This window comes from Poecilia reticulata, chromosome 11, assembly GCF_904066995.2.
Source record: "Poecilia reticulata chromosome 11, P_reticulata-male-v2, whole genome shotgun sequence".
Lineage (NCBI taxonomy): Eukaryota > Metazoa > Chordata > Actinopteri > Cyprinodontiformes > Poeciliidae > Poecilia > Poecilia reticulata.
The window spans coordinates 20,733,473-20,761,381 of record NC_088840.1 but is presented as its reverse complement, the minus strand read 5'-3'; the positions used below and the strand labels follow the sequence as shown (position 1 = coordinate 20,761,381).

Here is a 27,909-nt window from a genome sequence, read left to right as displayed (position 1 = left end):
GGTGTTTGATCTTTTCAAAGATTTTCTGTCTCATATTCCACTTTTACGTTATGATGAGAGGGTTTAGCATACATGTAAAAGATGTTTTATAAAAAAATAAGTACTGCAACTTTAAGATGGAGAATAGAGATCATGATTCAAAAAGCTGCATTTTGTTAAGTTCCAGGGAACATTGTACCAAAATTGCTCTAAAAACCAGATAATATTTATTATGTCCTGATGCAAAAAAGCCCAAATGGAAAGTGGGTGTACTTTCTTTTCTCCATTTGATCAAGAGTTCACGTTTGAATCAATGTGATTGATGTTGTATCCATTCATTCCTTTTCAACTAAAGGTCCTAACAGTTCACAGCACAGAAAAGCTTTCTTCGTGGCTCACTAAACAGCACATTAATTCAAACAGCTCTACAGTATAATTATCATTTGTATAAATAATTTAAACGACTCTAGATAGTAAATATGGTGGCGATTGTCATGTGTAAACAACTATAAATATTGTTTGCCAGCAGTTGGGCTGAACGATGACAGCATTTGGCTGAATGTGAACAAATTAACATCCAGGTGGTGCAAACACAGAGCTGGCAGAAAATCAGAAACTAGGCAAGAAAAAATAAAACGAGCTGCATCACAGGACGAAGAGAAAAAACATCAACAAAATATAGAATTACGGTCCAAACGAGTCCATCAGCGGATAACTTGAATCCACGTTGGCTCCAGAAGGATAAATTCTGTTCGTTTGTCTGTTTGCCTTCAGTTTTCTTTTTTACCGAAGGACTTTGGTTTTAATGTACTGGCAGAGGCAGACCGGCGCCGTGGTGCAGTGGCTCCTCAGGGGCCGCAGGCGGTGACGGGATGGCCCGGCCAGCCGCTCAGACATTAGCAGCTTTACGTACGCTGCACTGTAGGTCATCAGAAGTTGGTAGGCTTTAGCCTGAAAGAATACAGCAAAGTTGAAAGGTCACCAGAGGTAAAGTTAGAGAATCAGAATGGAGTCTTTCTCCATTATTTCACCTCTATGCAACGATCTGTTAGTATTGGCAGCATAGCAACCTTCCAAGCCACGGTTCTGCAACCGCCATGCTTCACAGCTAGCATTGCATGGTATCACCTAGACTTCTCCAAACAAACCTAATCATTGTGACCAAAGAGCCTAATGTTGGCCTCGTCTGACCAGGATTGTGTTGATTTTGGACGTTTCCTTTGTGACAGCAGTTTTGTTTCTATTGACCGTGAAATTGTGCAAAATGGAATTCTGCTGCAATTCTGCAGCAAAGTGCTTATTTGTAGACAATTGTGTCCTTGGACAATGCACAGCTGGCTTCCCAAGAGGTCTTAATGAACTGCAAATTTAATTGAAAGTTGAGTTTTATCATTCGAAACTGTTCAATCCTGACTACAATTTCCTAAAATTGCTGCATAATTATGCCTCTTCAACCACTGTCCTTTGCTGTGAGAGGTTTTACTGACAGACCGGCCCACCAGAACATGTCTGCACATTTGTAGTTAATAGCCAACTCAGTGACTTTCTTGCTATATTCATCAACATTTCAGACAAAAAGTTAGCGTCAGCCAAAATCGGAATCAGCAGGTCAGGCTTTTTAAAGATCGGTAACCATGATCGGCAAAAAAACTGCAATCGGTGCGTCACCAACAATCGATCATCCCTGAGTCACAGATCCCGTCGACTCCCTGAGCAATAAGAAGACTAGACGCCCTCTGTTGTTCATAAGTGGATGTTTCTGTTTGAACCGTTTCAGTCATACATTTAGGTTTTTCAAACAGAATCACATAAAAACCCTTTCATGCATTAATTATGATCCTTTATGTCAAATTGTTCTAGTATTTTTTTCTAGATGATCAGTTGTAATTTTCTCCAATACAAAGTTGTTATTTTGAAAATACGTCAGTCGTCTTGGTGTTTAGGGGTTACTTGATGCCTACAGTAGAAGGAGGGACTGGATTTTCCTGAGTTGCCTTTTCGTCTGTCTGCCATGTTGGATTTAACAAAAATTTTCTTGCACTTGCGGTGGATGGCCAGTAGTTGGCAGTGTATTGTATGATGCACTCGTGTCCACTTCAGTGGTCTGTGTGCATTTATAACATAAAAACCCACAAGAAACACAAGAAAATGGCTTTGAGATAGCTGTCCACTGCAGTGAAAGGGTTAATTATTTGTACCAAATGGAGCCTGAGAACCTGATCAAACAGGATTTGTTTATTAAAACATCCACTCATCCACATGATTCACATCTCACCTGAGCAGGTAGTGAAGCTTCAGGAACAAGGCTGTAGTTAGAGGTGACCTTCGAGTCCCCCCACTGGCTGGGCGGCGTACTGCACCCTGTGTCCTCATTTCTCAGCAGAGGTCTGTTTTCATCAGAGTCTTGCTCGACATCTGAACCGCCGGCCTCGGGGTTGATGGGAGGGAGCTTCGTCACCAAGACGAGATGTGACATTCTGCTCTTCATGGTTTTCTGAGGAGAGAGACTGATCTGATTGCTCTGACACAAGACTGGAAACCACAAGTACCGCAACACCCTTGAATTTATGCTTAAACCGAGAGAAGCACGGCTTCCCGAGCGTCTGGAGTTACGTTTCTATTTAACGTGAATGAGGGCAAACCAGGGGAGCTTCAGTAAAGTCAGTCAAACAGCAGGAGGACAAACGGCGACAGTCGCAGTCGGCTCACCTGCGTTTCATTTGTCACGAAGTTGCGCTCCTCTAAAGTGTCAGACAGCGTCCTCAAGCAGTAAGACATGTCCCAGTACACCAAGTACAGCTGCAGAGACACAAACAGGAGAAAACAAACGGTTTGCTGAACCTGTGATCTGATTCCAGCTTGGTAAACAACATCACACAGATCAACTGTGGTGAACCTGTGACTTTATATAAAACTTCATCTGTTTGACATTTTGTCATGTTAGAGCAACAAACTTCGGCGTGTTTTTCCAGGGATTGTATGTGACAGAGATTGCATGTGCGGTGAAAAGACATTCAAAAAGTAGATTTTTCTGAACATATTTTGTAGCATTGTCTGTAGGTCAGCAATGGGGTCATCGGCTACAAGCTAATGAAATGAACAAGTTTGGGACTTCTACAATTTATTTGATTTGGGGCAAAAATTAAAACACAGTTTTCAGATTTTAAATAAGTACCTGCATTTGTCCGGCGCAGTTCTGGACCCAGTCGGCAACACCCACCATCAATTTATGCTTCATCATTCTCTCATTCACCTGGATCAACCGAACGTCGATGTTGATGTTGATCTGATCGAAGAGAAGAAATGTAGCTTGTTAATGAGTCCAAACGTGTCCAGGTATGTGCTGAAATGTAATGCCAGGCTTTACTTCTTTGTTACTGTGATGAAGAATGTAGATGATGGCGGTGGTGAGGAGGATGGAAACCAAGCTGACGGACAGAATGAGGACCCAGTAGTCGGTAACGGTGATGTACAGGTGGAGGGTTGAGAAAACTGCACACCACAGCACCACATAAAGCACCTGGAGGGAGCAAAACACTCAAAAATTAAAGTATATCCATCTGCATGTCTAAGGAATGGTCCAATGGCAAGTTTTGTTTCTAATACGTACTCAAACTGTCATTTACTCATGTAAATGATTGAACATGTAATATTACAATAATCCTAATTATTGTAAGATTGAAAGATGGAAGATTAATTTACAATTTATTTTAAACTTTCTAAATATTTTTTAAAATCAAAGATGCCAATAAACACACTGCAAAATCAAGTAATCTTAAGTATTTTTGTCTTGTTTCCAGTACAAATTTTGAATTAAGAAACTCAAAAGTAGCTCAACAGCAAGATATAAAATCTTGTTTTAAGTAAATAATTCCTTGATATTGATGAAAAAATACTAATTTCATTGGCAGACTATTTAAATTATAAAGTGTGGAGATGGAGAATTGCCACCAGGGGGCGGAAGTTTGGCAACCCCTAGTCTAGTCAAAGTCCAAAACTAAACCCAATGAAGAATCTGTAGAAAACTTGAAAACTGATATTGACAGTGTGCCTCTAATTGACTGAGCAATTAAGCAAAGACAAAGTCCAACTTTAGATCAAAAAGCTTAGATGCAGCAAAAAATGGTTCCACAAAGCATCAACTGAGGTGTTTAGATATTTAAACACAAAATCTTACCAAGTATTTTTATCTAGTTTCTAGTACAAAGATCTTAGTACACTTGAAATAAGACCAAACTAACATAAAAGTATCTTTTTCATAAGATACAGCAGCTTGTTTTAAGTAAATAATTCCTTAATATTGATGAAAAAGTTCTAGTTCCACTGGCGCCGTTACCTAGCAACAGCAGCCATGACCAGCCCGTAACCTAGCAACCCAGTTCTAGTTCCACTGACAGATTATTTCACTAAAAACACGAGGAAAATGTTTTGTACAAGTAAATTTATCTGCCAAAGTAACTAGTACTTTTAAAAATCAATACTAAGGAATTATTGACTTAAATAAAGCCTCTATTTCTTGCTGATAAATTACTTGTAAGTTACTTTTGTCTTATTTCACATGTATTAAAATATTTGCACTAGAAACTAGACTAAAATACTCGTTAAGATTTGGTGTTTTTGCAGAGTGTGACTCTTGTTACACACCTACCAGATCATTTGATGAGTTTATTAATGCAGCACTGTATTTATTTATTTATTTATTTTTGTTTATTTGTTAGCACAATCTACAAGACAAACTCGCTGTGTTCATCGCAGAGTTAGAAGTTACACAAATAGTTTTTGTCACCTGATGAAAGAGGGAAATGCTTGCTTCCTGTGTCTACTTTACTCATATTTTTTGACTGTCTAGATAAAAATAAGTTAATAAGGAAGATCGAAAAAACCCAAAGAATATAAAATGAAGAAGTAAAAGCAGAGAAAGAGTTTGCTAAACTTTAAATACCGGCGCTAAAACAAAGTGGAAAAGGCCCGAGTTGAAAACCATGTATCTTCTGACTGAGGGGACATCCAGAGCTGTTTTCAGTGGCTCTTCCAGGTCTCTAACAGGAATCTGATTAAAACATACAGAAAATGTATTAATTCAGATGAATTAAAATCCTGTATTTGCTGTGAAATGAAATGATTTGACTAACCTCAAAACCTTCCTGCTCCAGTTTGGATCGACAGAGATCCAGATCAAATCTGGGGCTCAGCGCTGAACTGGTCGGGATCGCCGCGACACACTGACCTGCCAAGAGACAAGAAGAAAAGATTATTTAAAGCACATTTGTGTCAAACTCAAGGCTCGGGGGCCAAATCTGGGCCGCCATAGCTTTTTATGTGGCCCTCTAGGCTCCAAATTACATCAATTAAGTTTGCAAATTTCACACAAAATCAACAAATCTCCACATTTTCTTCTGATTTTACTGCTAAGTTTTCTCAAAATTTGTCAAAAACATTTGGCTTAAGTGACTGTTGCCTCAGCCTTAACTAGATATCAAGTTATAGTCCGTGAAAGATAATTCGAGTAATAAAAAGTCACATTTAACCTCGCACATTAGCGCAAATATTAAGATTTCCTACAAATATTTCTAAAGTAGCTCTACAGAATCTATTGTTTTGATTGGAAAATGCCACAAAAAACAATCAGAAAACCCTGGAGGGACTGGTCAGCGTGTTTTAAAAAACACAAACAAACAGCTGTTTCTTCATTTTTTTAACAGTTTAATGGTTTTATCGACACATTCTGCCACAACTGGCCGTTTAAAAAGATATTTGATTTGGCCCATAACTGAGTTTTCAGCCCTGATTGAAAGGTTCAAACTTAAAGAGGGTCAAGAATGAACAAATCCAGCTGTGTGGAAACATTGAAGCTTGGCTGTTTTGAAAGAAAGCCATCTTGGCACATTGAAACTGTAAAAAATTCCTCTATGAATCAGAGATAATTGGGAAACTTTTTCTCAAATGTGACTAAAGAGCATAGCAACTTGTAAAAAGGGGGCGCTGAATACAAATGCGTAGTAAGTGTTCATTTTTCACTTATAAAATAATGTAAGGACAACGTATTGTTTTCCTTTCAAGTCCGAATTATTCAATACTTTGTGTTTGTCTATCATGTATAAATAAAATACAATTAATGGAAGTTTGAGGTTGTGACAATAACTAAATGTAAGAGGCTTCAGCTGATTTATTTTATATTTCATCTCCACATAACCTTTATCAAAAACAGCTAAATATTTGAGAGAAATTTGTGAAGAAACATAAATAACTTCAACCTTAGTTATATTGACACCAAGAGTTGGAAACCAGTTTTTATACTCCTGAAAGAAATGGATAAATAAACTCAGACATCCAAAATCTACAAACTGGTTTAAAAACATATATTTTCCAAGTTATTTTTGTAAATATATTTAGATATAACTAATAACAATTGATCAGTTAATGAACCTAAACTCAATTTGTTTATATTTGTATTTGATTCAGTCAAAAATGTTCTTGACTGAAAAAAAATCAAATTGAAGCGTAAAAAAAATAAAGTGAAATGACGCCACCTGTTAATAGATCTTTGATGAACAAACATTAATATGAATATAACTCGTATTAAATTCTAGGTATTCCTTTGATATTGAAAGAATAAAAGCAGCATTTTGGTACCGTTTGTCCATCTGGATCTGTTGTTGTTAGTCTGCTGGTCCGTTTGGGTTCGTCTGATTTCAGAGTCGACAGCTGTCTCCTCCGACGCCTGGCAGTCCCCATTCCTGTCCTCCATCAGGTCAAAGGTCACAAGGTCCTGAACAAAAAGTAAGAATAAAATCTCTCTGCCAACCTACTTAAACTTTAACTGGTCCAGAAAAAGAACATAATAATCATTATTCTGGGGATTTTCCTTAGTAATGTGACAGTAGCTTTATAAACAAAGTCATCAGGGGAACTAATATAAAACATTTGTGTGTTTTTAAACACCAACAAAAATATTCGCTCTGTTTCTTAAGTTGCTAAAACCAATGTTGAAATATCTTTTAAGATTGTTCAGTTGAAACATTGAAGGTTTCAGAAAACCAGCAAACAAACAGAGCAAATGAAAAAAGGTCAAAATATTCAGAGCAGTAAAACACAGCAGATATACATACTTAAAATAAAAATGGCTGAAATAAAAGACAGCATCTAACACCAAATAGCTAAAAGTAAGAAAAGAGTTGTTTACTTTTACAAAAGTGGCAAATGAATTAGCTGATGCTAACGCTAATAGCTTAGCTGTTGAATAAAGTGAGTGAAGATTAAAAACATTTGGCTTAAAATAGAGAATTTAACTGGTATAAATGGAGCTACGTTTAGGTAATGTGCACTTGAAATTGTTCAAAACATTTTAAAAATAATGAGTTTAAGTTGGAGCAAAAACAGTTTGAAAATGGCCGCCGCTAACGCCGAAGCTAGTAGCTTTACTGGTGAAAGTTTATGAGCAAGAATAGAAAGAATTTACAATTAAAACAACTGGATTTTGTACGTTTTATATTATTCATCTTGTATGGAGTAATTTAAAGTATATTTTAATGACTTTTGCTCTGTGTGAATGAGTTTTAAAGCAATCCTCTTTCATTTACTGCAGACTTATCATTTACATTAAACAGGTTTTACACTCAGTAAAACCTGTTTTATCAAATATCACAGGTCATAAAGTGAATATTTGTGAACTAATGGGTGAAAACTGCAGTTATGACTAATTCTGCATAATTATCAGCATTAAATTACACCGGGTTACAAAAAACATATTCTTTGGAAGTTATCTGTGTGGGTTTTTTTTTAAAATGAATCAGGATTATTTTTGCACCGCTGAATCCAAAGATGACGTCCATTTTTCTCAATCAGGTCAGGATTTTATTCTAATTTGATTTAGAGAAATCTGATCGTCTGACTAAATTGTTGACATTCTTGTGACATTATCAGTTCATTAATATTTCTCATCCAAAACCGGTTTTTCTGTTTTCTAACAGAGTGCTTTTCGTGGTGTGGTGTGGCGGTGGAAACCAAACGCAGCAGGCAGTAGACGTGGGTAGAAATAAGTGGATGTTTTAATGAGGAAAATCAACCAACAAAAAATATCCAAAAACAAAACAAACTGGAAACACAAGGAAACAACAAGTGGTCCAGGGAAGGAAACATGGACCGGCGAGGCGTGACTGGGATAGAGAAGCTTAAATACTGGGAGGTAGTAAACGGATCAATGGACCTAACAAGATGAGATAAATGGTGTGAGAAGTTGGCACAGGGAAGCTAAGGAGATATACTGGGAAAAACAGGGAGGAAACACCAGGGAGCTGAAAATACCTAAACCGGACACATGTTAAAATAAGAGACAAAAAGACCTGAGGGAAAAACATAAACAAACCTAAACAGAAAGACGGCTGGTCGATCAATAATAAGAACTGGGGGACGTAGAGCTAGAGAAACTAGAAGATCTGAACAAAGAGATAAACTAGAATTACTAAAGAAAGACTAACTAAACCTAAAGTGACAAAATAAGATCTAGAAACACTACGGGGGGAGCTAGAAGGATTAAATAAAAATGAACTGTAATCACTAAAGAAGCTCGACGTGAACTCAGACATACAAGAGAAACAGAACCTGACTAAAGAATAAACCTAACTAGAAACACCAGGAAGGGCTGCAGATAAGGAAAACAACAAGGCAATTCTAATCACACTAAATAACCTCAAATAATCAAACTGGAATGACCATGAAGGGCAATGATGAGATCAAACCCAAAACCAAAAACCCCAGAGTCCTGACAGTGTGTTAATTAAGTGCTGCAAACTTGGATTTCTGTAAATTGAATAATAAACACTGATAAGGGTGAGTACATGTAAACTGAACTTTACGACTTCACCTCTCCTGCTCATCCCTCATTGGTCCAGATCCTCAGGAAACCGATCCAGATGTGAGAACAAGTCTTGCATTTTGATGCTCATGTTGCTCCATAGCTCAGAAAGTTGACCCGATTGAGCAAAACCAACGAGATTTTTGGACTCGGCTCATTAAAATGACCCTGAAACAGTTGGAAAAACCCCAGGCAGTGTTTTTGGCTGTGGGCCAGTGTCACGTTATAACCGGTTTCCAAGAAGCTGCTTCGGGCTTCACAGCTGGTGCCAGGAGCTCTTCTGGGTCGATACGTGAGGCGGAAAACTTTCAGCATATCATGGTTGGAAAAGCAGAACCTTTGTGCCAGAAAGGCTCTGAAAACGGCCTCGGCTTTTATCTCATAAACACGTCGACTGTTTACTTAAAAGAAGCATGACAGCCAGCAGGAAACCCGGCCACTTCTGCTTTTGGATCCTATGTGACATTTACTCTAGTGACACTGAAACTTCATGCTCTCATTCTCAGACTTAGCTTTCAGAAACTCTCCTCCTTTGTCTTTGTTAGAAACCGTTTCCAGTTACTGTTGGTAAACAGAATCAAGTAAAAATCCCACTCGCAGACCCAACCTTCTCCCTCCATCAGCGGCTCTGTCACATTTTTAGCAGGAGACTGTGAAAACACAGCCCCGCCTCCGAGAGCTCCTTTCATTTTCACTTCCTCGTTAATGAAGACCTGCTGACACAGAGCTCTGATCGCCTGATAGCGCAGACTGCATGCATGCAATAAGCAGCCTGTCTTATCTTAAGCAGCACGCTGAGTGCCTTGTTACCACACTGACCAAATTACCAGTAAAAAACATCTTTATCTGGAAGCAGCATCTTTCAGCGTGTGGCGTTGCTGTAAACATGGCACCAAAAACATTTCCTGCTCAGTATGAACTCAGCTTGAATATGTGTCAAAGGATTAGACGTCACATATTTTAATAGAAAAGCGTTTTTTTGTTTTTTTTCAGAGTTTGTGTCTTTAAACAAGAGGAAGTCTGCTAACATTTTTCAAACTTTTTCTCAATTAAAAAGTTTGATTTCGGTGAGAAATAGAATCAAAAAGCAGCGTTACGGATCCGGAGATGCTGTTTCTGAACGTTTCCCACCTGTGGCTCAGATGAAAGTCCATCTTCTGGTCGATGAGTCTCCGCGTCGTCATTCTTCCTGAGAAGTGTAGAGCCTTTTAAACTGGTTCCTTGAAAGCAGCTGGATGCCAGTTCAGACTTCGTCTCTTCTCCCTTTTCATGCCTGAACGTGTTCGGCTTGTTCCTCTCTTTCGCTCTCTGGCTTGTGACTCAGATCATCTGTGCCTCATGACTGCAGGAATGCGGTTTGTGATCCTCATGTCTGCAGGAGGAGCAAGAAGAAACCCAAGCGGAACTCCTCTATGGTCCAAAAAGGACGTCTGGATTCAAAACGATTGCTTTTTTTTAATGCATGGAGTGCTTTTATTTGATCAGGATTTGTAAAGATAAGTCAGCTTGTTGACGTTTTATTGGAGCTGTTACACATTAACTCGTGAAGTACAAAGAGTCAGTGGAGGTCATGCCAAGAGTTCAGATATATTTATGATTCTTTCACTGAAGACAAAAACACGGATAAATGGGAAGTGTCTCAACCGCAGAGCTCCATAAATATGGAGAAGTGAGTGAGACTTCATGTTGTTTAATGTCTTTGTTTTTCTAAATAAAGTGTTTCACATAAAGTGGTTTAATTTGAAAATGAAAGTCCAACCGCTGCCTCAAAACTGCAATGTAAGTCAACAATTGAATTGTTTTGGTTTTAACTCAGAAATTAAAGTTCATGAAGTTGATTTAACAAGTTGTCCAAACATTGTTTTTAAGTTCATTTATCTTGAATTGTGAGTTTTAACTTACTGCTGCAATTTAAACCAAATAATAATTTCACAATATGCAAGAAAAGAAGGTGTGACAAAATTAATAAAAAAGTTAACACAATTTACTACTGTAAGTTTATCCTTCACAAACACATTTAGGTTCAAAATATAAAACTTGTTACATTTATTTGACTTAAAGAGTAGAAGATAGTGTTTTCAAAAGGTATGTTTAATCCTACAAATCAGTCAATTCAGAAAATATTTGATCATTTATTTAAAAAGTGGGAATTCCAGACAGTATTTTGTCTATTTCAATGTCAAAAAGTAGTAAAAAGGAGAAAAATGTACTAAATACACAAATTTAGGCTTAAGATAATTTTACCAACATGTTTCTTTGGCCTGGAGGTAGTGTTAATGGTTTGTAGTGAGTCCAAACTAGACAGAAAAGCTGAGAAAGAAACTAAATATTAGCGTGGCTTTACAACTTTAAAGAGTTTGACCTCATTACCCAAAATAAATCTTCAAAAATATCTTTGGAAACCTACAAAAAGCTGGTTGAGAATTACAAGAAGGGAGTAATAAAGTGCCAAAAGAGTTTTTTTTTACTAATTTTCTTTTAAGAGAGTAAGCCCAAAATTATTTACACCCCAGGAAGGTTTATAATTACTTTATTCCACCCAGATAAAATGATACAGACATCTCTCAAAACAGAATCAATTAGTGTAAAAGAGGAATCAAATTTATAAAAGTCTACTTTTGTTTTATTTATGTTTTATTTAGAAAATGTCATGTCATAGAGGATTCATTGATTAAAGGAGTCACGTGACCTCCTGATTAATGAAAATGTTTTGGCACAAGATGTGGAAAGCCACATCAGAGAGCTTAGGAAACTCTAGAGGAGCTGCAGAGATCCATAACTCAGGTAGGAAAATCTGTTGGCATGGCAACTGTTAGCTGTACACTGAACCTGTAAGAAAATAGCTTTTTATTGGAAGAAAAACAAGCTGTTTTCCAAAACACTGTAAGTAAATGTTCTACTTTGACTAAGATTAAACTTCCAGAACAAGAAAACACGAAATGTGACAGATTTTTATCACGCACAAAAAGGAAAACCCCTCAAGCGACTGGAAAACTAAAAAGTATGATTTAAAAATCTGTTCAACTGGAGAAAGTTATTGAGTTTCTGGTCAGTTCTGCCCCCTTGTGGCTGAATTCTGGTAACTGCAGACAAACTGATTTGTAGCATTGCTGTATTACATGATATATTGAAATACTTTTATTGTGTAGTTTTTATTGGGTGATTAATATGACTATTGGATCAATTATAAATTACAACTTGATGTTCGGGTTTTGGATTTTCATAGCGATGGCGACAGAAGTAGCAGTATTGTTGAATTTCCTCCACTTTATAATGTTGATAACATGTTCGGATTCCTACCAATTCCCTGTTTTGTTTATATTAACTACGAATATTATTATTACTATTATTTTTATGGGTTTGTATAGTGAAACAGCAGCATTTACAAAAAGATTAGGATCCAGAATCATAGAGAAGTAATCTAGATTGATATTAATGACAACAATCTTCTAACAATAGTAGAAGACGTAGTAATAGTGGAGGAGAGCAGCTGAATCTCAAATGTAAAGTAGCCAAGTTATAATTATAATAGTCACAGCAATAGTAGCTGTATGCTTCCACCTGTACATCATGTCCAACTATTCTAATAATAAATGAACATTTCTACCATTTTCTTTATTATTATTTTTAAATATTATTATTATTGGTAGTAGCAGTAAAAATATGTAACAGTAATGCCTTAATAATTACACAAGTTTGTTTAAATAATACAAACACAAAATTAAAAAGTAGCGTTTGCTAAAAAAAAGATAAACATAAAAAAAGTGAACGGAGACAAGGTTTTGATAGGTCCGAGTCGTGCGACGTACATTGCGTCATTTCCTGTTTTATTTTGACAGATCGCGGCAGTCACGTGACCTCCTGATCATATGACCTACCGGATAAACAAGAGCATAAAATGTGCACCAGTCAGTGAGTGACAGTTGGTTTTTAGTTCAGGTGGCTTGTTTGGTCACTCGGCTACGTTTTGTTTAATTTGATCTGTTCGGAGTGAAGAAGAAGAAACTTGGAGGACCTGAACCAAACATGGAAACCGGAAGTTTGTCTTCTGCTCTGTTCTTACTGCTCAGTGCGCTGCTGTCCGGATGTCTTTGTGCCTACAGCCCGGCTCAGGTACACTGAAACTGTTATTAACCCATCATTATTATGGTATAACACTGTTATATGCTGGTCGAAGCAGGTAAAAACCGCATTAATAAAGCTGATGAATGTAGTGGTTTAGTCAAACCGAAATGGAGAAATTCAGTTATGTCATCTAGTGTCAAACTCCACCTGCTTTATTCCAAATTTACAGGAACCAGAATTTCTCGTAAAGCTGGTTTGGACTCGTGATTTTTTTACAGGCTTTTGGAAAAAAAAAATATTCCAAGCTGATTATATCTGCTGAAAGGTTTTTTTTGAAAATTGTTTTTTCGCTTGACACAAACAAATGAACCTTTGCACTATTACAAATACTCTATATAGCCTTCTGTTGTGCATGAAGAGCAAAATTGAAAGTGAATGCCTTAGCAGTTTCATATTTCCAGCGAGTTAGATTACATTTTTTATTCAGTGATAATTCAGTTCCACCCGGATACAGTAGTTTCACTGACAACAGGATTCCCAAGGTAAAAACTCTGCATATCTTCATATCTCTAGAGGCGAATTTCAAAATAAATCGGATTTGGGGCTAAAGATGCTCAGAGCCCCATCAATTCGGATATCTTACATAATATTCTACATTCTTACTCCTGTTTGTTTGGTTTTCTATTTAACATATCTACAAATAGGCTCTCACCAGCTATATTATTAGGTACACTGGAAGTGAAGCTAAAACTGAGTATCAGGCGGAAGAAAAACTTGGAACTTGCGATTTAGAAACTACCATGGTTGTCGGCGCCAGATGGACTGGTTTCAGTATTTCAGAAACTACTTTTCTATTGAAACTTTCACACACCACTATCTCTTGGGTTTACAAATAATGAATAATAAAAGGCAACAATGGGTTGAATAACGGCTGAATACGATCAAGGTATGATGAATATCATTGCAACCTTAAATCAGAAGGGCTCGAGTAACAGATGGTCTCATCATATATCATTTATGTCAGCTAAGAATAGGAAACTTAGGCAATAATTGGCACCAACTCACCAAAACTGAACAATAACAGACTGGAAAAACATTTTCTGGTGCAGTGAGTCTTGATTTCAGTGGCAACATTCAGATTATTGGGTCAAAATTAGGGGAAAATAAAATAAAGGAACTGATCTATCCTGCATTATCAATGGTTCAGGCTTGTGGAGGCATTGGGGATATTTCATTGACACAATTCAGCATTAATTAAGTATTGATGCTGATAATTTCCATCTCTTTATGATGACTTCCTCTGCATTATCCTACTTTCAGCAGGATAATGTCACAAAAGTTGAAATCCCCTTAAACTGGTTTCTGGAACATGATGGTGTATTGTTCTCCAATGGCCTCCACAATCACCAGATCTCAAATCAATAGATCAATGTATGTGGAGACTTGCGTCATGGATACGCAGCTGATAAACCTGCAGCAACAATGGGGATCAATCATGTCAACATCTGAAATGTCTGAGAAATGTTACTGATATTTTGTTGAATTGATTCCACAAAGAACTTGATCAATTCTGAAGTTAATCAGGTTGTAGAAATGTTATCCAAAGAGTGTAGTCTTCTTATCTGCGCGGAATATTATGGACATATTCAACAGAGAGTCTCACATTCCAGATTTCTAAACCGGGCCAACCTGCGAACAGAGAACTTCTGGACAAAGGCGTCAATTTTCTGCGCCGTTTCTTTTCATCAACGGCAGTGGGGAACGTGAACGAAGCCGTTCAGCCCGTGTTGGTCACGCTTACAAATACTGAATTAGCATTAATAGTCGCCTCGTTCGGTACTTCTCTGCTGTACTTCTCTCTTCGCAGAGGAGGACGGCTGTTTACGGCATAGACAACTTCCGGCAAGCTTTTTTTTTTTATATTTACAATAAAATGTACAGCAACTTACATAAACAGAAACTAAAATAACGAGGAGGCTTAAGGAAGGCAAAAGAGCAAAAATTACAAACAGGAAAAGGTTACAAATAGAAAGAGGTTACAAACAGGAAAAGGTTAAATACGGCAAATTAGGGCAGTTTCCGGTAAGCTTTTTTTTCTCTTCCGGTTAGCTTTACAGAGTTGAACTGGCGCATTACACATGACAGACGTTAGAAGTTGGGTAAAATTTTAAACTCCAACAGATTCCATGCTTCCATATCGTTGGTATGAAGCAAAACAAAGAAAAAAGGGCTGGGTTTTTATTTTAAAACTTTTTTAAACCAGACTTCTTGCTCCTAGGGATTTTTTTTCTGTCTCCTCAAACCTCCAGTCGGTCGAGGGAGATGATCGTTTGTACTGAGCCAGGTTCTGCTGGAGGTTTCTTCCTGCTAAAGTGGAGTTATCATCATTAAATTCTGAAAATACTTGGAAGAAAGGGCAGCATTGTTTAAAATTGACTTTGTTTCAAGTTTATGCACTGTTATAGTATTATATAACATTATAGTGAACCCCTGGTGGTACTGCCTGAGTTTATTATAAAAACTAATTCTCAGTCCAGCCTTCCTAAGAATGGTTGTAAATGGCATAATGGAGGAGCGTTGATGTGATAACTTAATTAAGGTGGAGCGTAAGACAGAGGAGGAGCTTCTTAAAGAGACAGACGCATCAAATTTAATTTGTTATGGTTGATAAATTCAGCATTATTATAACAGCTAAAGGTAACATAGTTACTTGATTGTGCTATAAAACGGCACAACGTGCCTGGAAATCTATATTACCGCCCTTTAAGAAAAAACTTTCCAAGTAGAGTTTGGGTGTTGCTGATAATATAATATATCCACACTCATTCCAGATGTTAAACTCCACTATTATTCAGGTGTAATCATGTTTTCTCCACCTGTTTGCTGTTCTCACAAACAGAAATGAGGTGAGGTTGCTCAAGGCTCTGCTTTGTACTTCCCTTTCACACACTCACCAGACTGTAGCAAGACTGCTGATGATACAGATATTTTTTCATGCCTCAACCTGTTCTGCTTTCAAACATTCAAGCTATTCATCTTTCCCTTTGTCAGCCTTTGTTATCCTCGACGCTAACTCTGTACCATCTCGTCTGTGTTGCTTAGCTTGACCCCCTGGTGTTTGAGGAGCAGCTGCTGTGGGTGAGCGGCGCCCAGGGTCAAGTGAACACCTACAGAATCCCGCTCATCACTTTTACTCCCCAAGGAAGCCTGCTGGCCATTGCCGAGGGCAGGAAGTCGTCGTCCGGAGACATAGGGGCAAAGTTTATCGCAGTGAGGCGATCCACTGACAAAGGCAGGACCACCACACTGAAAAATATCAAATAAAGCTTCACATACTTATGGGCTTTGGATAGACTCGTGGATCACGTGAAAGCTTTTGGTTTCCAGAAAGTTGAGGTCTGTTTCACTTCCATCATCTGCCACAGGAAACACTTGGTCTCCGACCGCCTTCATAGTGGACGACGGCACCTTTCCGGACGGCTTGAACCTGGGCTCCGTGGTTGTGGATGAAGAGGCTGGTTCAGTGATTGTGATCTACAGCATCTGCTTCCACCTGTACCACTGCAAGCCGGCTAGCACCATGATGGTGGAGAGCTGGGACGACGGCCTGAGCTGGAGCCGACCCAAAAACCTCTCGGTCCAGCTGGGAGTGAAGGCCTTCGCTCCTGGGCCGGGATTCGGCATCCAGGTGAGAAAGGAGATTCCCGATATGCTTGAATAACATCACATTAGAATTTCCCAGTTCTTCATACATGAACTTTGACCTCTATGGAGAGGTCAGCATGTAAGAATCCTGATTGGACTCAATAAAACTTTGGGACCCCTTGTAAAATATATTGATAACTTTAACTGAAGAAGGATTGATTTGATCTTTGATGTAATAAGATATAAGTCGAGGGGAAAAGGAGGTGGGTGAGACCTGAGGATTAGTGATGCACCGATTGCAGTTTTCTGGTCGATCAGCGATTACTGATCTCTAAAAAGCGTGACTTAGCGATTCCAAATTTTTCAATACCAGTTTTCTGTCTGAATTGTCGCTAAATGTAACAAGAAAGTTGCAGAGTTGGCAACAGTGAGGCGGATATTGTTAAATGCCAACGTGTAAACATGACCTGGAGGGTTGGTCTCTCTCACTGCAGAGCAGGAGAGGCCAGTGGTTGATTTTTAGACCTTTGCTGAGGTAGATAAGATCGATAAGTATCAGCTGATCTCCCAAAATTAAGGAAATCAGTGCAGATAAATCGGTTGCCTGTGTTGAGTCCATAGTTCTTGCTAGCTAAATCGATGCCCCTCTAATGAGTTGTTCTTGTTCATTTATGCCACTTTTGTTCTGTTTTTGTATTTTCTTTATGATTTTTTTATGGCCAAATTGAAAAAAGAAGACAAAATTTATTTGTTGTTGCTTTGATTTTTCATGACGGATCCCTCAATAAAACAGTTTGACGCGATACACACACGCTTCCAAACTGCAGCAAGCATCCTTAAAAAGTTTTAAATTAATGTATCTAAAATTAGAAATGTATAAGTTGGCCTTAAATACGTTAACACAAGTCCTAAATTTTGTTGTGGCATTACTATTTAATTTTGTATATTTTATGTAGTTTATTTTTCTCAGTTGAGGCTACCGCTAACTAGCTGCTAATAAAACCCTGCTAGCTAGCTTGCTCTTTAATTTCTATCATTGGTAAGTGCCAATTATCTCCAGTTGCTGGATGACACTTTTGTTGCCAACCTATATGATGCTACATCCCTTCTTGGCACTTCTATATAAAATATGCCGTTTTCTTGTACGTTTCTGTTATGATTTAGGTCTTAAAGTTTATTCATAGTGGTCTTAAAAAGGCCTTAAAATGTCTGAGTTAGAAAAACCTGCAGAAACCCCGGCGTGGCTGTGCTGGTTGCTGGGAGACGGCGCTGGGAGGTTGCAGTTTAAAATGTAGTTTTCAGATTGTCAAAGTAAAAATTTGCCATCACATTTATCAAGGAGGAGAAAGAAGTTTTAGATGTACAAGCAGAACTTCATAGGGTTTCTCACGTTTGACAGGATTCACCAAGCGTATGCACCCAGTGCTGTACTCCTGGTTAAAATTATTTTTCAGGATGCCACACTCTGTTAAGTGGCAGCATTTTGACTGCAACCCTGCTGATGAGGTGATGGGAACAGGACAACACTAATGGTGCTTCCTCCTCATCAGTGTTACTGTAACTGATGGTGGAGATGCAGAAAGTGCCTACAGAGAGGAAAGCTGCAGCAAAAACCTGTTTAGCGAGTTCCAAGAAAATAAGATAATAATTACCTTCATGCCATGTTTTCTGCAATCCAGCCACATTTAAAACAGTCCTGGAGGGTCTGCAGACCACAGCTCAGTTTTAATTTTAACCACAAATAAAGACTTTTCATGTAAAATTAGCTAAACTTTAAGCTGAATGGCCTGTTTTACAGCTGCACTTTATTGCGGTCATAAGAAATCACATGTTATGTCTTTCACATCACATGCACATAGTTAAAGGCCTGAGATCATCATTTTAGAAGAATCTTTCTGAGTCATTGAAAAGGTATTCAGCTCCTGAGTGAGTCACTGTGTTTATTTTATTTCCTTCATAGCTGAACATTGAACAGTTGTGGTATTTTTTTTTTAAATTCTGCTTACAATAAAACAGGAAACAAAATTAGTTCTTGTTTCGAGTCAGAGGGGGAAAAAAATCACCTTAAAAGCCTCAATAAACATCTGATGTTTCAAAGTTATGTCGATTTCCAACATAATTTAAAAAAATCATCCGTCTGGATTATTAAGGCTGAATTTTGCATTTCATTTTGTTGTTGTGTTGCTGCACTGAGACTTGCCATGCTCACATATTAATGTAGTGGCATTTATCTGATCTGGTCACAGTGGATTTGCAACATTTTGTCAGTTTGTGGATGAAAACTGCTTCTGTAAAGCAACAGAATCATGATTTTCATCCTTGCTCATGAGGTTGATGGGTTGCTTTCATACATTTTTCACTCCATACTGAAAATAAAATAAATGTCCTAATTTTCCATCTTTGCCCCCATTTTTAAGTGTGAAATATTGATATGCGTGGAAATTTAGCCGTTTTCTTCACGTAAGCTGGAGCCGGAGTAAACAAACCAACATGTCATCTCCAGTTTTAGGTTGGATCAGGCCAGGCTGCAGCGAGGAAACCCGGCTTTATGGATCCCTCTTCATGGCAGACCTCTCTGCATGTGATAACATGGTTTTATAGCAAAATTACCCACAAGCTAAGAGCTCAGATGTTGTTAACTCTTAGTGAAAGAAAGAGAGTCCCAGCCTCAGTCACTTGATAATAAAAGTTGTTTTACTTCTTTGCACATGACAGCACTGAGTTATTATAAGCAATTTTCTCATTAATAGTCTGGGCATTTTGTTGCAATTTGGGAGACAGTCGGAGTGAACCGTCTCCAGGCTGAGTTTTATGTTGAAATGACTTTTAAAGGGGGAAAAAAAAGTTTTTTCTTAAAGTGCGCAAAATGTAGCTATATAGAGACTAATAATAGATTGTGAAAAGAGCAGATAAACAGTTTCCAAAATGAGGAACTGCATGTTAGATCTGAAACCATCCAGCATGATTTTATGTTTTCAAAACAACATTTTATTGATTCACTTGGATTATCTGTTCTCCTAACACCCATACAACACGTTTAAGTAATTTGGTTATCTGTTGGTGGATAAAGAGAAGTTAAAATCATCTCCCTGATTCCAACTGTGCAAACACTACTGGGCGCTGCATCGTCTTTGTCTGCATCTTTTTGCTAAGTGATGCAAGCTTCATGCAGATAATTCGTTTGATTTGCTTCCATTTTGTTTGTTTTCCTGTGGATTTCGGTGCAGGTACTCGACAGGGCAACGCTTTGTGTCGGGCCAAAGAAAATAAGAATGTAAAGAAATAGCTTTTCTTTTTGTTTTTGCAAAGTTACCAATATTATTGGCACCAATAATTTCTTTATTTTTTTCTAATTTGACAAAACTTTGTCACATAAGATTTGCAATGCACGTCTTTATCCGACATCATAGCTGTTATGGATTCTTGGTTTGTGAATTTTTCTACACTTTTAGCGTAAGATTATGCTGTAGCAAAGGAAGATGGATTTATTTTTCTGTGTTTTTCAGACCTCCTCCAAAGGGGAGGATGTGATTGGGGGAAGTTGGTGGGTATTTTGAGGACATTTTATTCCTGGTCCAAACAGGAACAATGGACTTTGAAGGTGCTGTTTACATTGCGGGCGCCGGATTATCGGCCACTGTGTCGCTACAACCTGTACACAAAATAATTCATGAGTTTGCTCTCTCCTTCATCTCTTTTCCTACAAAACAGACCTTGAAATCTTATAGTTTAATATAAAATAGAAAGTTTGACACCCTTTAAGGTACATTTATATATTTTCATTTAAGGTTCCTCTCTCAGACATCTCTCATATGGTTGCAGATGAAATTAGAAGCTTTTCTCCCATTTGTAAGCAAAACCAACAGAAGTTGTCCAACGCTTGAACTTTCTCTTGATTTTACATCCCATCTCTATTGATGTTGTTTTTATTATGCATCCTTTGCTACAAATGATCAGCCACAAGTTGAAGGAATGCTATGTTATTGTATTTTCAGCTAAAAAGTATTTGCTTTCTTATTTAAAAACGGAATCGAATTATTTGTATTTTGTATGCGTTTTTAATACTGTATAATAAAAAATCTGCAGAATGTGACATTTTTTATTTTCGATTACTTGATTAATCATCAGAATAAACAATCAAGTTACTAAAATAATCATTTGTTGCAGCCCTAAACAGCACTCTGACAGTTTGTGTCCAGGATGTGTGGGGTTTGCAGCGATATTAGCTGCCCTTTCATTCATTCCGTTTACCTAAAAAAAATGATAAAAACCTGTGTGATAACAATAAGAGCTGTTAAATTCTCCACCCTTTGTGTCCTTTTGTGCTATAGAAGCGCCTTGATCCTGCAAAGGGGCGGTTGGTGGTGTGCGGCCATGGGACGATCGAGGGGGACGGAGTGTTTTGCATCCTGAGCGACGATCATGGAGAAACGTGGCGCAACGGAGCAGCCCTGAAGAGCATCCCTTACAACCAACCGAAGAAAGCTCAGGACTTCAACCCTGATGAGTGCCAGGTACGTTTCTGTCCAGATAGAGAGGATTGTACGCTGCAAGATCCCATTTTTTTGTTTTATTTATTGCGCTGCTTGTAGCACAAAGATGATGTTTTCTCCAACTATGACTAAAGGTGTTTTCGCACGGAACGGTACGGTTCCAGCCCTGTTGTGTTCACATTACACTGAGGGCGCCATCGAAGCGGTGCCGGATGTCATTATTTTTTAAACTAAACAATGGTTTTGATGTAGCAGCTGGCTGTACTCGTTCATCAGCGAGTAAGAGGAGGAAAAAAAATACCTCATCATTAGACCAGGTGATTGCACTATATTGAGACGAATCCACTGCTAATTAAAACTAATAATAAACATATTGAAAAGAGCACTCTTTACAAAATAAAATACAGTGTAGTGAGAGCCAGCTGTCAACGGAAAATCAACGTCTTGACTCCATAACAACCAGCGGCCAATCAGCTGCTGGTTCTAAGCAGAACCGCTTGGCCGGCCCAATTGGAACCACAGCTCCTGTGGTTCCATGGGGCCGGGGGGAACCGGTCGCAAGTTGTAATGCGAACACGCTCGGAACCGTTCCGTTCCGTTCCGTGCGAAAACGCTTTAAGAAAACTACAAATATCGTCAGTTGTGTGGTGTGCAGTTCCAAATGTCTTTGGATTCTGCTTTTTGTATATATTTAAATGTTTTAACTGTTAATAGCAGGTAAAGTTAAGTCACTGACAAACAGCTGATGCTAGACTAAATCTGAGATCTATCGCCCCCTGATGGCTGCTATGTTTTTTTTTTCCAACACAAAATCTGGCTTTCAAACGTTTTACCACAATTGCCAAAGGTATTGAAGGGCTATCATTCCCTTTTTACAATTAAAAATGAAAATAAATAAATAAAATCAAACATGCATTATTACAATTTTTAAAAAGAGAAAGAAAGGAATTACTTTATGTCCAACATAGTTTCTCAAGTGTTTGCCTTAATAGAAGTAAAGATTTCCAGCTTTTTATACGGAATGTTTTTTTTAAATTTTGCTGTCTAGAAAATGTTTTTATTCTACAACAATGAAAACTTAATTTAAAAACCCTCGCTGCATTTATCAAAGTTTAAAGAATCATTGTGCTCAAGCCTGTTTTTGAGGAAAAAGTCTCTGGAAGTTTGAGATCTGACTTACTATGAAGGATTAATAAAAGAGAAATGGTTTGTGTTGCATCCAACATTTTTTTTAAAACATAGAACAGTTTTAGATATATATTAAAATATATTCCAAGCACAGCAGACGGTTGGTTCCTGGGTCCTTGATTCAGGACAAGATAACAGATGGATGAACAGAACAAAACAAAACAAAGTAATTACACATTCAACAGAAGTTCAGATTCCATTTTCCCCTATATTTTCACTAATTAAAACTCAGTGTTGGATAATATTGTCCCTTTCTGGAGACTTTTTGACCACATTCACTGCTTTTACAAACAATATTTAGATAGTTATATGTAATAAATAATGCTTTTCTTGATGTATGATTGCTTCAACTGCAAGATTTCAAACCTCTGTTGATGTTGCACCAAGGGTCTCCATTTTTTATTCTATAAACAAATTAAATGTAGGTATTTTTATAAAGATTTTGAGCATTTTTTATGCTCTGGAAAACAAATTCCTATTCCTAACATACCTCCTTTCTTTCGAAACCTGCCCGTTTGTTTCTGCCTTCCTGCAGCCCGTTGAGTTGATGGACGGCAGCATCATGATCAACGTCCGGAACCAGAACAACTACCACTGCCACTGCCGCATCGTGGTGCGCAGTTTGGACGGAGGCCTGACGCTCCCGGTGGAAGAGGTGGTCTTCGACACCGCGCTGATTGATCCTGCAGTCGCGGCCGGAGCTCTGCAGAAAGACGGGGTGGTCTACTTCACCAACCCGTCCAACGACCAAAAGAGTACATACTTTTACAAATGTTCGCTTTTGTTAGTAAAATTAGAAGAGATAAAGCTACCTAGCTTAAGCTACGTTCATACTGCAGCCGGAAATGACCCAATTCCGATTTTTGGTTCGCCTTAATGCCACCTGTATCTGATCTGTTCAGGACAGTCTTAACAACACAGATCGGTTTTTTTACGAACGCGACCCAGGCCAGTTGGATATCCGATCTTTTCAAATGTGACTTGAATCCTAACGACCAGGTCGCGTTCATCCGAACGGAACGTCATTGATACTCGACAAACGTCACTATTCTGCGTCCTGATATGCGCAAGTTGGAAGAAAGACAACAAACCTGGCGAACTACAATGAGGATTAAGTTGTTAATATGATGGCTCTGATCGGACAACAACTTTAAAATCGATACGCTCCACCGTTAGCATCCATGTTTACTTCCGCAAACACGGAGCTGCTCTTCTTCTTCTTCTTCTTCTTCTTCTTCTTCTTCTTCTTCTTCTTCTTCTTCTTGGGGATTAACAACTGGCGTTAGTAGCATTATCGCCACCTACTGGTGACGAGCGTGGTTCATTAGGATCTATCTATCTATCTATCTATCTATCTATCTATCTATCTATCTATCTATCTATCTATCTATCTATCTATCTATCTATCTATCTATCTTATATAATCAAATTCTATGAAGCTATTTAGTTTACTTTAAAAATCAAAAAATGATTTGTATCTGCTTACTTACTATCCAAGTTCTTTTTTAATAAAAACCGCAACCTTTTCCTTAATAGTTTCAATTTCTGTCTTCATATAGTTTCTGTCTTTTCCATATCTACAAACATGGCGGTTGGCGAAACACTGAGTACGCTCTCTATATGTGACATTATTGCTCCCTCTACTGCGCATGTGGGACACTTTCAGACCGTTTGCAGATCACACTAGATATACGCATTTATTTTGTAGTGTTTACAACAAAAAAAATCGTAATTGGGTCCATTCAGGCCGCAGCGGGAGCGTAACCTTGCTGAACTCTCCTCAGGAATAAACCTGACGCTACGATGGTCGCTAACGGACGGAAAAACCTGGGAGAACAAAGCCGTCCAGATCTGGCCAGGGCCGAGCGGCTACTCCTGCATGACATCTCTGAACAATGACTCTGTGGAAGACCAGAAATACATCTTCGTCATTTATGAGAAGGGCCACAAGGACATCATTGAGACCATCTCATTTGTGAAGATCCACCTGTATGGCGGGCGGTAGGACGCGCTGGTCAGAGGTAAGAAGAAACAACTTCACCAGGAGTCAATCGATGAAAATATTTTCACTTTCCTCTGACTTCCTATTTGATTCTGTTTATTTCTCAGATCTAAACCTTAAAGGGAAAAAGGATACAAGAAGATAGTGCAACAACTTTCTCAGGAAGAGAATAAGAGACTTTTTACACACACTTAAAAAATGGATGTTGGGAAAAGGAGTCCCTGCACTGTGAATTTCCGGCTTCTTGGTCTGTTTTTCCTACTTTTATTATTTTTATATCAAAATCTTATTTTGCCAAATAATTGATGAGCCTCAATTTGTATTTTAATGGACAAAGCCTGGATAAACAGGAGATTCTTGGGGAATACAAATGAAAGAATGATTCAGCACTGCAAAAACACAAAGCCTTACCAAACACTTTTGGTTCAGTTTCTAGTGCAAATATCTTACCACACTTGAAATAAGACAAAACTGGGGGTGCTATGGTGGTGCAGGGGCAAAGCACAACGCACGTATTGAGGCCTTGGTTCTCGTGGCGCAGGTTTGATTCCCAGCCTGGTGACATTTCCTGCATGTCTTCCCCCTCTCTCATTACCCTATTTCCTGTCAAACTACTTTCAAATAAAGGCCACAAGAGCCAACAAAACCTTTAAAAAGAAATAAGACTAAACTAACTTACGAGTAACTTTTCAGCAGGAAATAGGAGTTTGTTTAAGTGAATCATTTCTTAATATTGATGAAAAATGCTAGTTCCACCGGCAGATTATTTCATTTATAACATGCAAAAAATGTCTTGCCATAATTTAAATAACTTGTCAATGGAACTGGAACTATTTTTTAATCAATATTAAGAAATGATTCACTTAAACAAACTCCTATTTCTTGCTGAATAGTTACTTATGAGTTATTTTTGTTTTATGTCAAGTGTACGAAGATATTTGCACTAGAAAATAGACCAACGCTACCTGGTAAGACTTTATGTTTTTGCAGGGATTTATGCTATTTTTACCACGTCAATTATATGATTTACTTTTAAACGTTTTTAAAGAGGCTTGGTGGACTAATTTCTAAAAACAGCAGAAAAAAAATGACATTTTTCCTTCTACTTTATGGAAAGATTTTACATGGGAGACATGCGGGGAAATCCAGCCTGCATCGAGTCGCAGCTCACGGATGATGTTTGTGTTCATCCTAGATGCTGAAACTACGACTTCTGTCTTCATTCCAACTATTTCTGATGTTGAGAACCAAAAGGTCTGAATCAAGCTGCTTCCTAGAGTAACCATAATATCAACAGTTATAAATAATTTTATAACATTATATAATATATAACATTATTTAAAGTGACCTAAATTTAGGTCACTTTTATCGGTACATAAAAAACGGTGTAAAGCACATGTGTTAAACTGGAGGTCGGTGGGCCAAATCCGGCCCGCCGGAGCTTTTTATGTGGTCCTCTATGTTCTAGACTAAACATTAAGTCTGTTTACATATCATGTTTGCAATCAAATCAATGCAGTTTTTATCTGTTTACTATTAAATTATATCAATCAGTCACTTCAGTTTCTTGTGAATTATTGTGGAAATTAATGCGAAATCAACAAATCCCCACACATTTTTGTGCCTCAACGTTAATTGATCTCAAGTTATAGTCCATGATCTATACAGCGAGGAATAAAAAGTTGCATTTACCGTCATATTTCCAAATTAGCACTATAAACATTTTGATTTTTGCACAAAAAAAAAAAAAAAATCAGAAAAACAATCGCAAAACTCTGGAGGGACTAAAAATATATTCAACATTATTTAATTTTAAGAATTCATTAATATTTTTGACAGTTTATCAATACATTCTGGCACAACTGGCCCTTTAAGACCATTTATGATCTTGATTTGGCCCAAAGTGAGTTTGACACTCCTGCGCTAAAGGTACTATGTTTGACAGGTTGGGAGGTTTGATGCAAAGAAAGAGGTTCTATGTCAGCAGAATGAGTGAATTTGTGGGAACTAATGTAAAATATGCAAACTGGTTGAGAAAAATCCAGAGTCTTCTGCAGAAATCTGACATTCAGAGTAAAAAACAACCTTTTTGTAACAAGACTGGATTCTCTGCTATGTAAATTCAGGTTTTTATGCTGTTTATTCGCTCTAAACTAGAGGACTTCATATATTTTCCAGTGATTTTGACTGTTATGGGTTTGAGTTTCACATGTTAGGAAAAAGCACAGGAAATAACTGTGAAATTAGATCCCAGTCCACTTTTTAATTCTTTCCACAGTTTCCAGCCACTGCAGTGAAATCCTGTTTTTAACATGAAGCAAAACTTTTATTTTTAAATCGGCCTTATTGTTTTGGGATTTCATTAAATGTAACAGTCAGATATCTGGTATAGCTAAACTATGAGGTAATTACTTTCTTCATGATTCATTTGAGTTCTGAAATTATGTATTTTCTTCCCTCCATAAATTCATGCATGATTTTTTGTTTTGTTTTATGTAATTATATAAAACAATATAAATAGTCGTATGGGATGATGCACTTATATATTTTTGTAATACCTCTTGTTGAGTTTAAGTGATTTAAAAACAGTTGCAATGTTGGTTTTTTGGTTATATTTGTGTGTGAAAGAGATGAGTGAATATGACCTAATTATCATTAAATACTTTGAATTCACTAATATTTTTCTACGGTGGTTAGATGACAACAAACATCTAGTTTCTGTCTAAACACAAGATAATACCCAACAGCGGTTTATTTCTTTATGTTTTCCATTACAAGACACTTTAAACCCATCACTGTCTGCTGGTGGGAGACTCTTGAGCCTTTTCCTTGTGACTTCATAAATACAAATCCCCAACATGTTATTGTTTTGAGGGACTGCTGTTCAAATAAATAAAATCAGTTTGCTGATAAGGTGTCATATTTATTTATGGAAATGATTTAACCTGTAGATCTGAGTCTGATCCTGATTCCTATTACTGTTAAAATAAAAACATAATCCTATGAGAAGTGGGATTGGAAGTTATAACCAGGAGGTTTAAATGGGGCTCTTAGTTTTTACAGAGCTGTATCTTTCTTGTCATTATGTTCAAAACTATGTTTTTTTTAAATCCTTTCTATGCTAAACTTTTATGTTTTTAATTTGAAAACCAAAAAAATGTAACAAAATTATTGTTCTTCAAAATTTACAATAATCTTTCCATAGTAGATATTCATCAAAAGGAACAAGTTGCTCTTTTTTCAACAGCTATTTCACATGAGCAGCTCTAAATGACTTTTTGTTTGTTAAACTCATCTAAAAATTGACTCTTCAGGTTATAAAAGTTGTAAACTCCTAGCATAAGTATAGTTGAAAGCAGATATTTATGTACAGTATGAGAAAGACACAGCTTTTTATTTCTGACATAACATTAGAATAAGACCATAATAGTGCTCACCGGTCCAAATTACTTTTCAGATTCAAGTAAATTTTCATTTAATTTGAATATCAAGAGGCGGTAAAAATACAAAACACAAGTTAATTAAGGTCCAGATTGAGGTTTTGGGGAGTTATCATGTTATTTTCAGGTGTTGGTCCACTAAGTTTTGTTAAATCAAAAGCCATTGCAGTCATCCACTAGGAAATGTTACATTTTCTTTTGCTGCCAAGCTTTAAAAAGGGAAGCTGGTTTAGGATTTGACAC

General features: G+C 37.5%; 2 protein-coding genes across 4 annotated transcripts; one reads left to right on the top strand and one right to left on the bottom strand.

Moving 5' to 3' along the window:
- Nucleotides 1-189: 189 nt before the first annotated feature.
- Nucleotides 190-22,831, bottom strand: tmem268 (transmembrane protein 268). 3 transcript variants are annotated; one of them, XM_008422767.3, is made up of 9 exons: nt 22,715-22,831; nt 6,613-6,748; nt 5,112-5,206; nt 4,922-5,029; nt 3,347-3,499; nt 3,155-3,265; nt 2,689-2,778; nt 2,255-2,473; nt 190-930 (listed from the first exon to the last, which is right to left on the bottom strand). In XM_008422767.3, exons 2-9 carry the CDS (start codon nt 6,725-6,727, stop codon nt 763-765), a joined length of 1,059 nt encoding a protein of 352 aa, XP_008420989.2. In that variant the 5' UTR covers nt 6,728-6,748; nt 22,715-22,831; the 3' UTR covers nt 190-762. The 3 variants fall into 3 exon arrangements, with proteins under 3 accessions (XP_008420989.2, XP_008420990.2, XP_008420991.2); XM_008422768.3 differs by lacking the exon at nt 22,715-22,831 and adding an exon at nt 9,965-10,253; XM_008422769.3 differs by lacking the exon at nt 22,715-22,831 and adding an exon at nt 8,843-9,470.
- On the top strand, nt 12,683-25,783 carry neu1 (neuraminidase 1). The gene is made up of 7 exons (XM_008422766.3): nt 12,683-12,946; nt 16,001-16,190; nt 16,324-16,586; nt 20,875-21,057; nt 22,760-22,979; nt 24,009-24,245; nt 24,334-25,783. The coding sequence occupies exons 1-6, from the start codon at nt 12,860-12,862 to the stop codon at nt 24,227-24,229; spliced, it is 1,164 nt and encodes a 387-aa protein (XP_008420988.1). The 5' UTR covers nt 12,683-12,859; the 3' UTR covers nt 24,230-24,245; nt 24,334-25,783.
- The last annotated feature ends 2,126 nt before the right edge of the window (nt 25,784-27,909 follow it).

What these genes read in the sequence shown, in the direction of transcription:
- neu1 (XM_008422766.3), top strand. Translation starts at nt 12,860, where the DNA reads ATGGAAACCGGAAGTTTGTCTTCTGCTCTGTTCTTACTGCTCAGTGCG. An exon ending in GTGCCTACAGCCCGGCTCAG is followed by an intron (nt 12,947 to 16,000) that starts GTACACTGAAAC and finishes TGTGTTGCTTAG; the next exon opens with CTTGACCCCCTGGTGTTTGA. An exon ending in GGCCGGGATTCGGCATCCAG is followed by an intron (nt 16,587 to 20,874) that starts GTGAGAAAGGAG and finishes TTTGTGCTATAG; the next exon opens with AAGCGCCTTGATCCTGCAAA.
- tmem268 (XM_008422767.3), bottom strand. Translation starts at nt 6,727, where the DNA reads ATGGAGGACAGGAATGGGGACTGCCAGGCGTCGGAGGAGACAGCTGTC. An exon ending in CAGATCCAGATGGACAAACG is followed by an intron (nt 5,207 to 6,612) that starts GTACCAAAATGC and finishes GTCTCTTGGCAG; the next exon opens with GTCAGTGTGTCGCGGCGATC. An exon ending in TTCATCACAGTAACAAAGAA is followed by an intron (nt 3,266 to 3,346) that starts GTAAAGCCTGGC and finishes CTCTTCGATCAG; the next exon opens with ATCAACATCAACATCGACGT.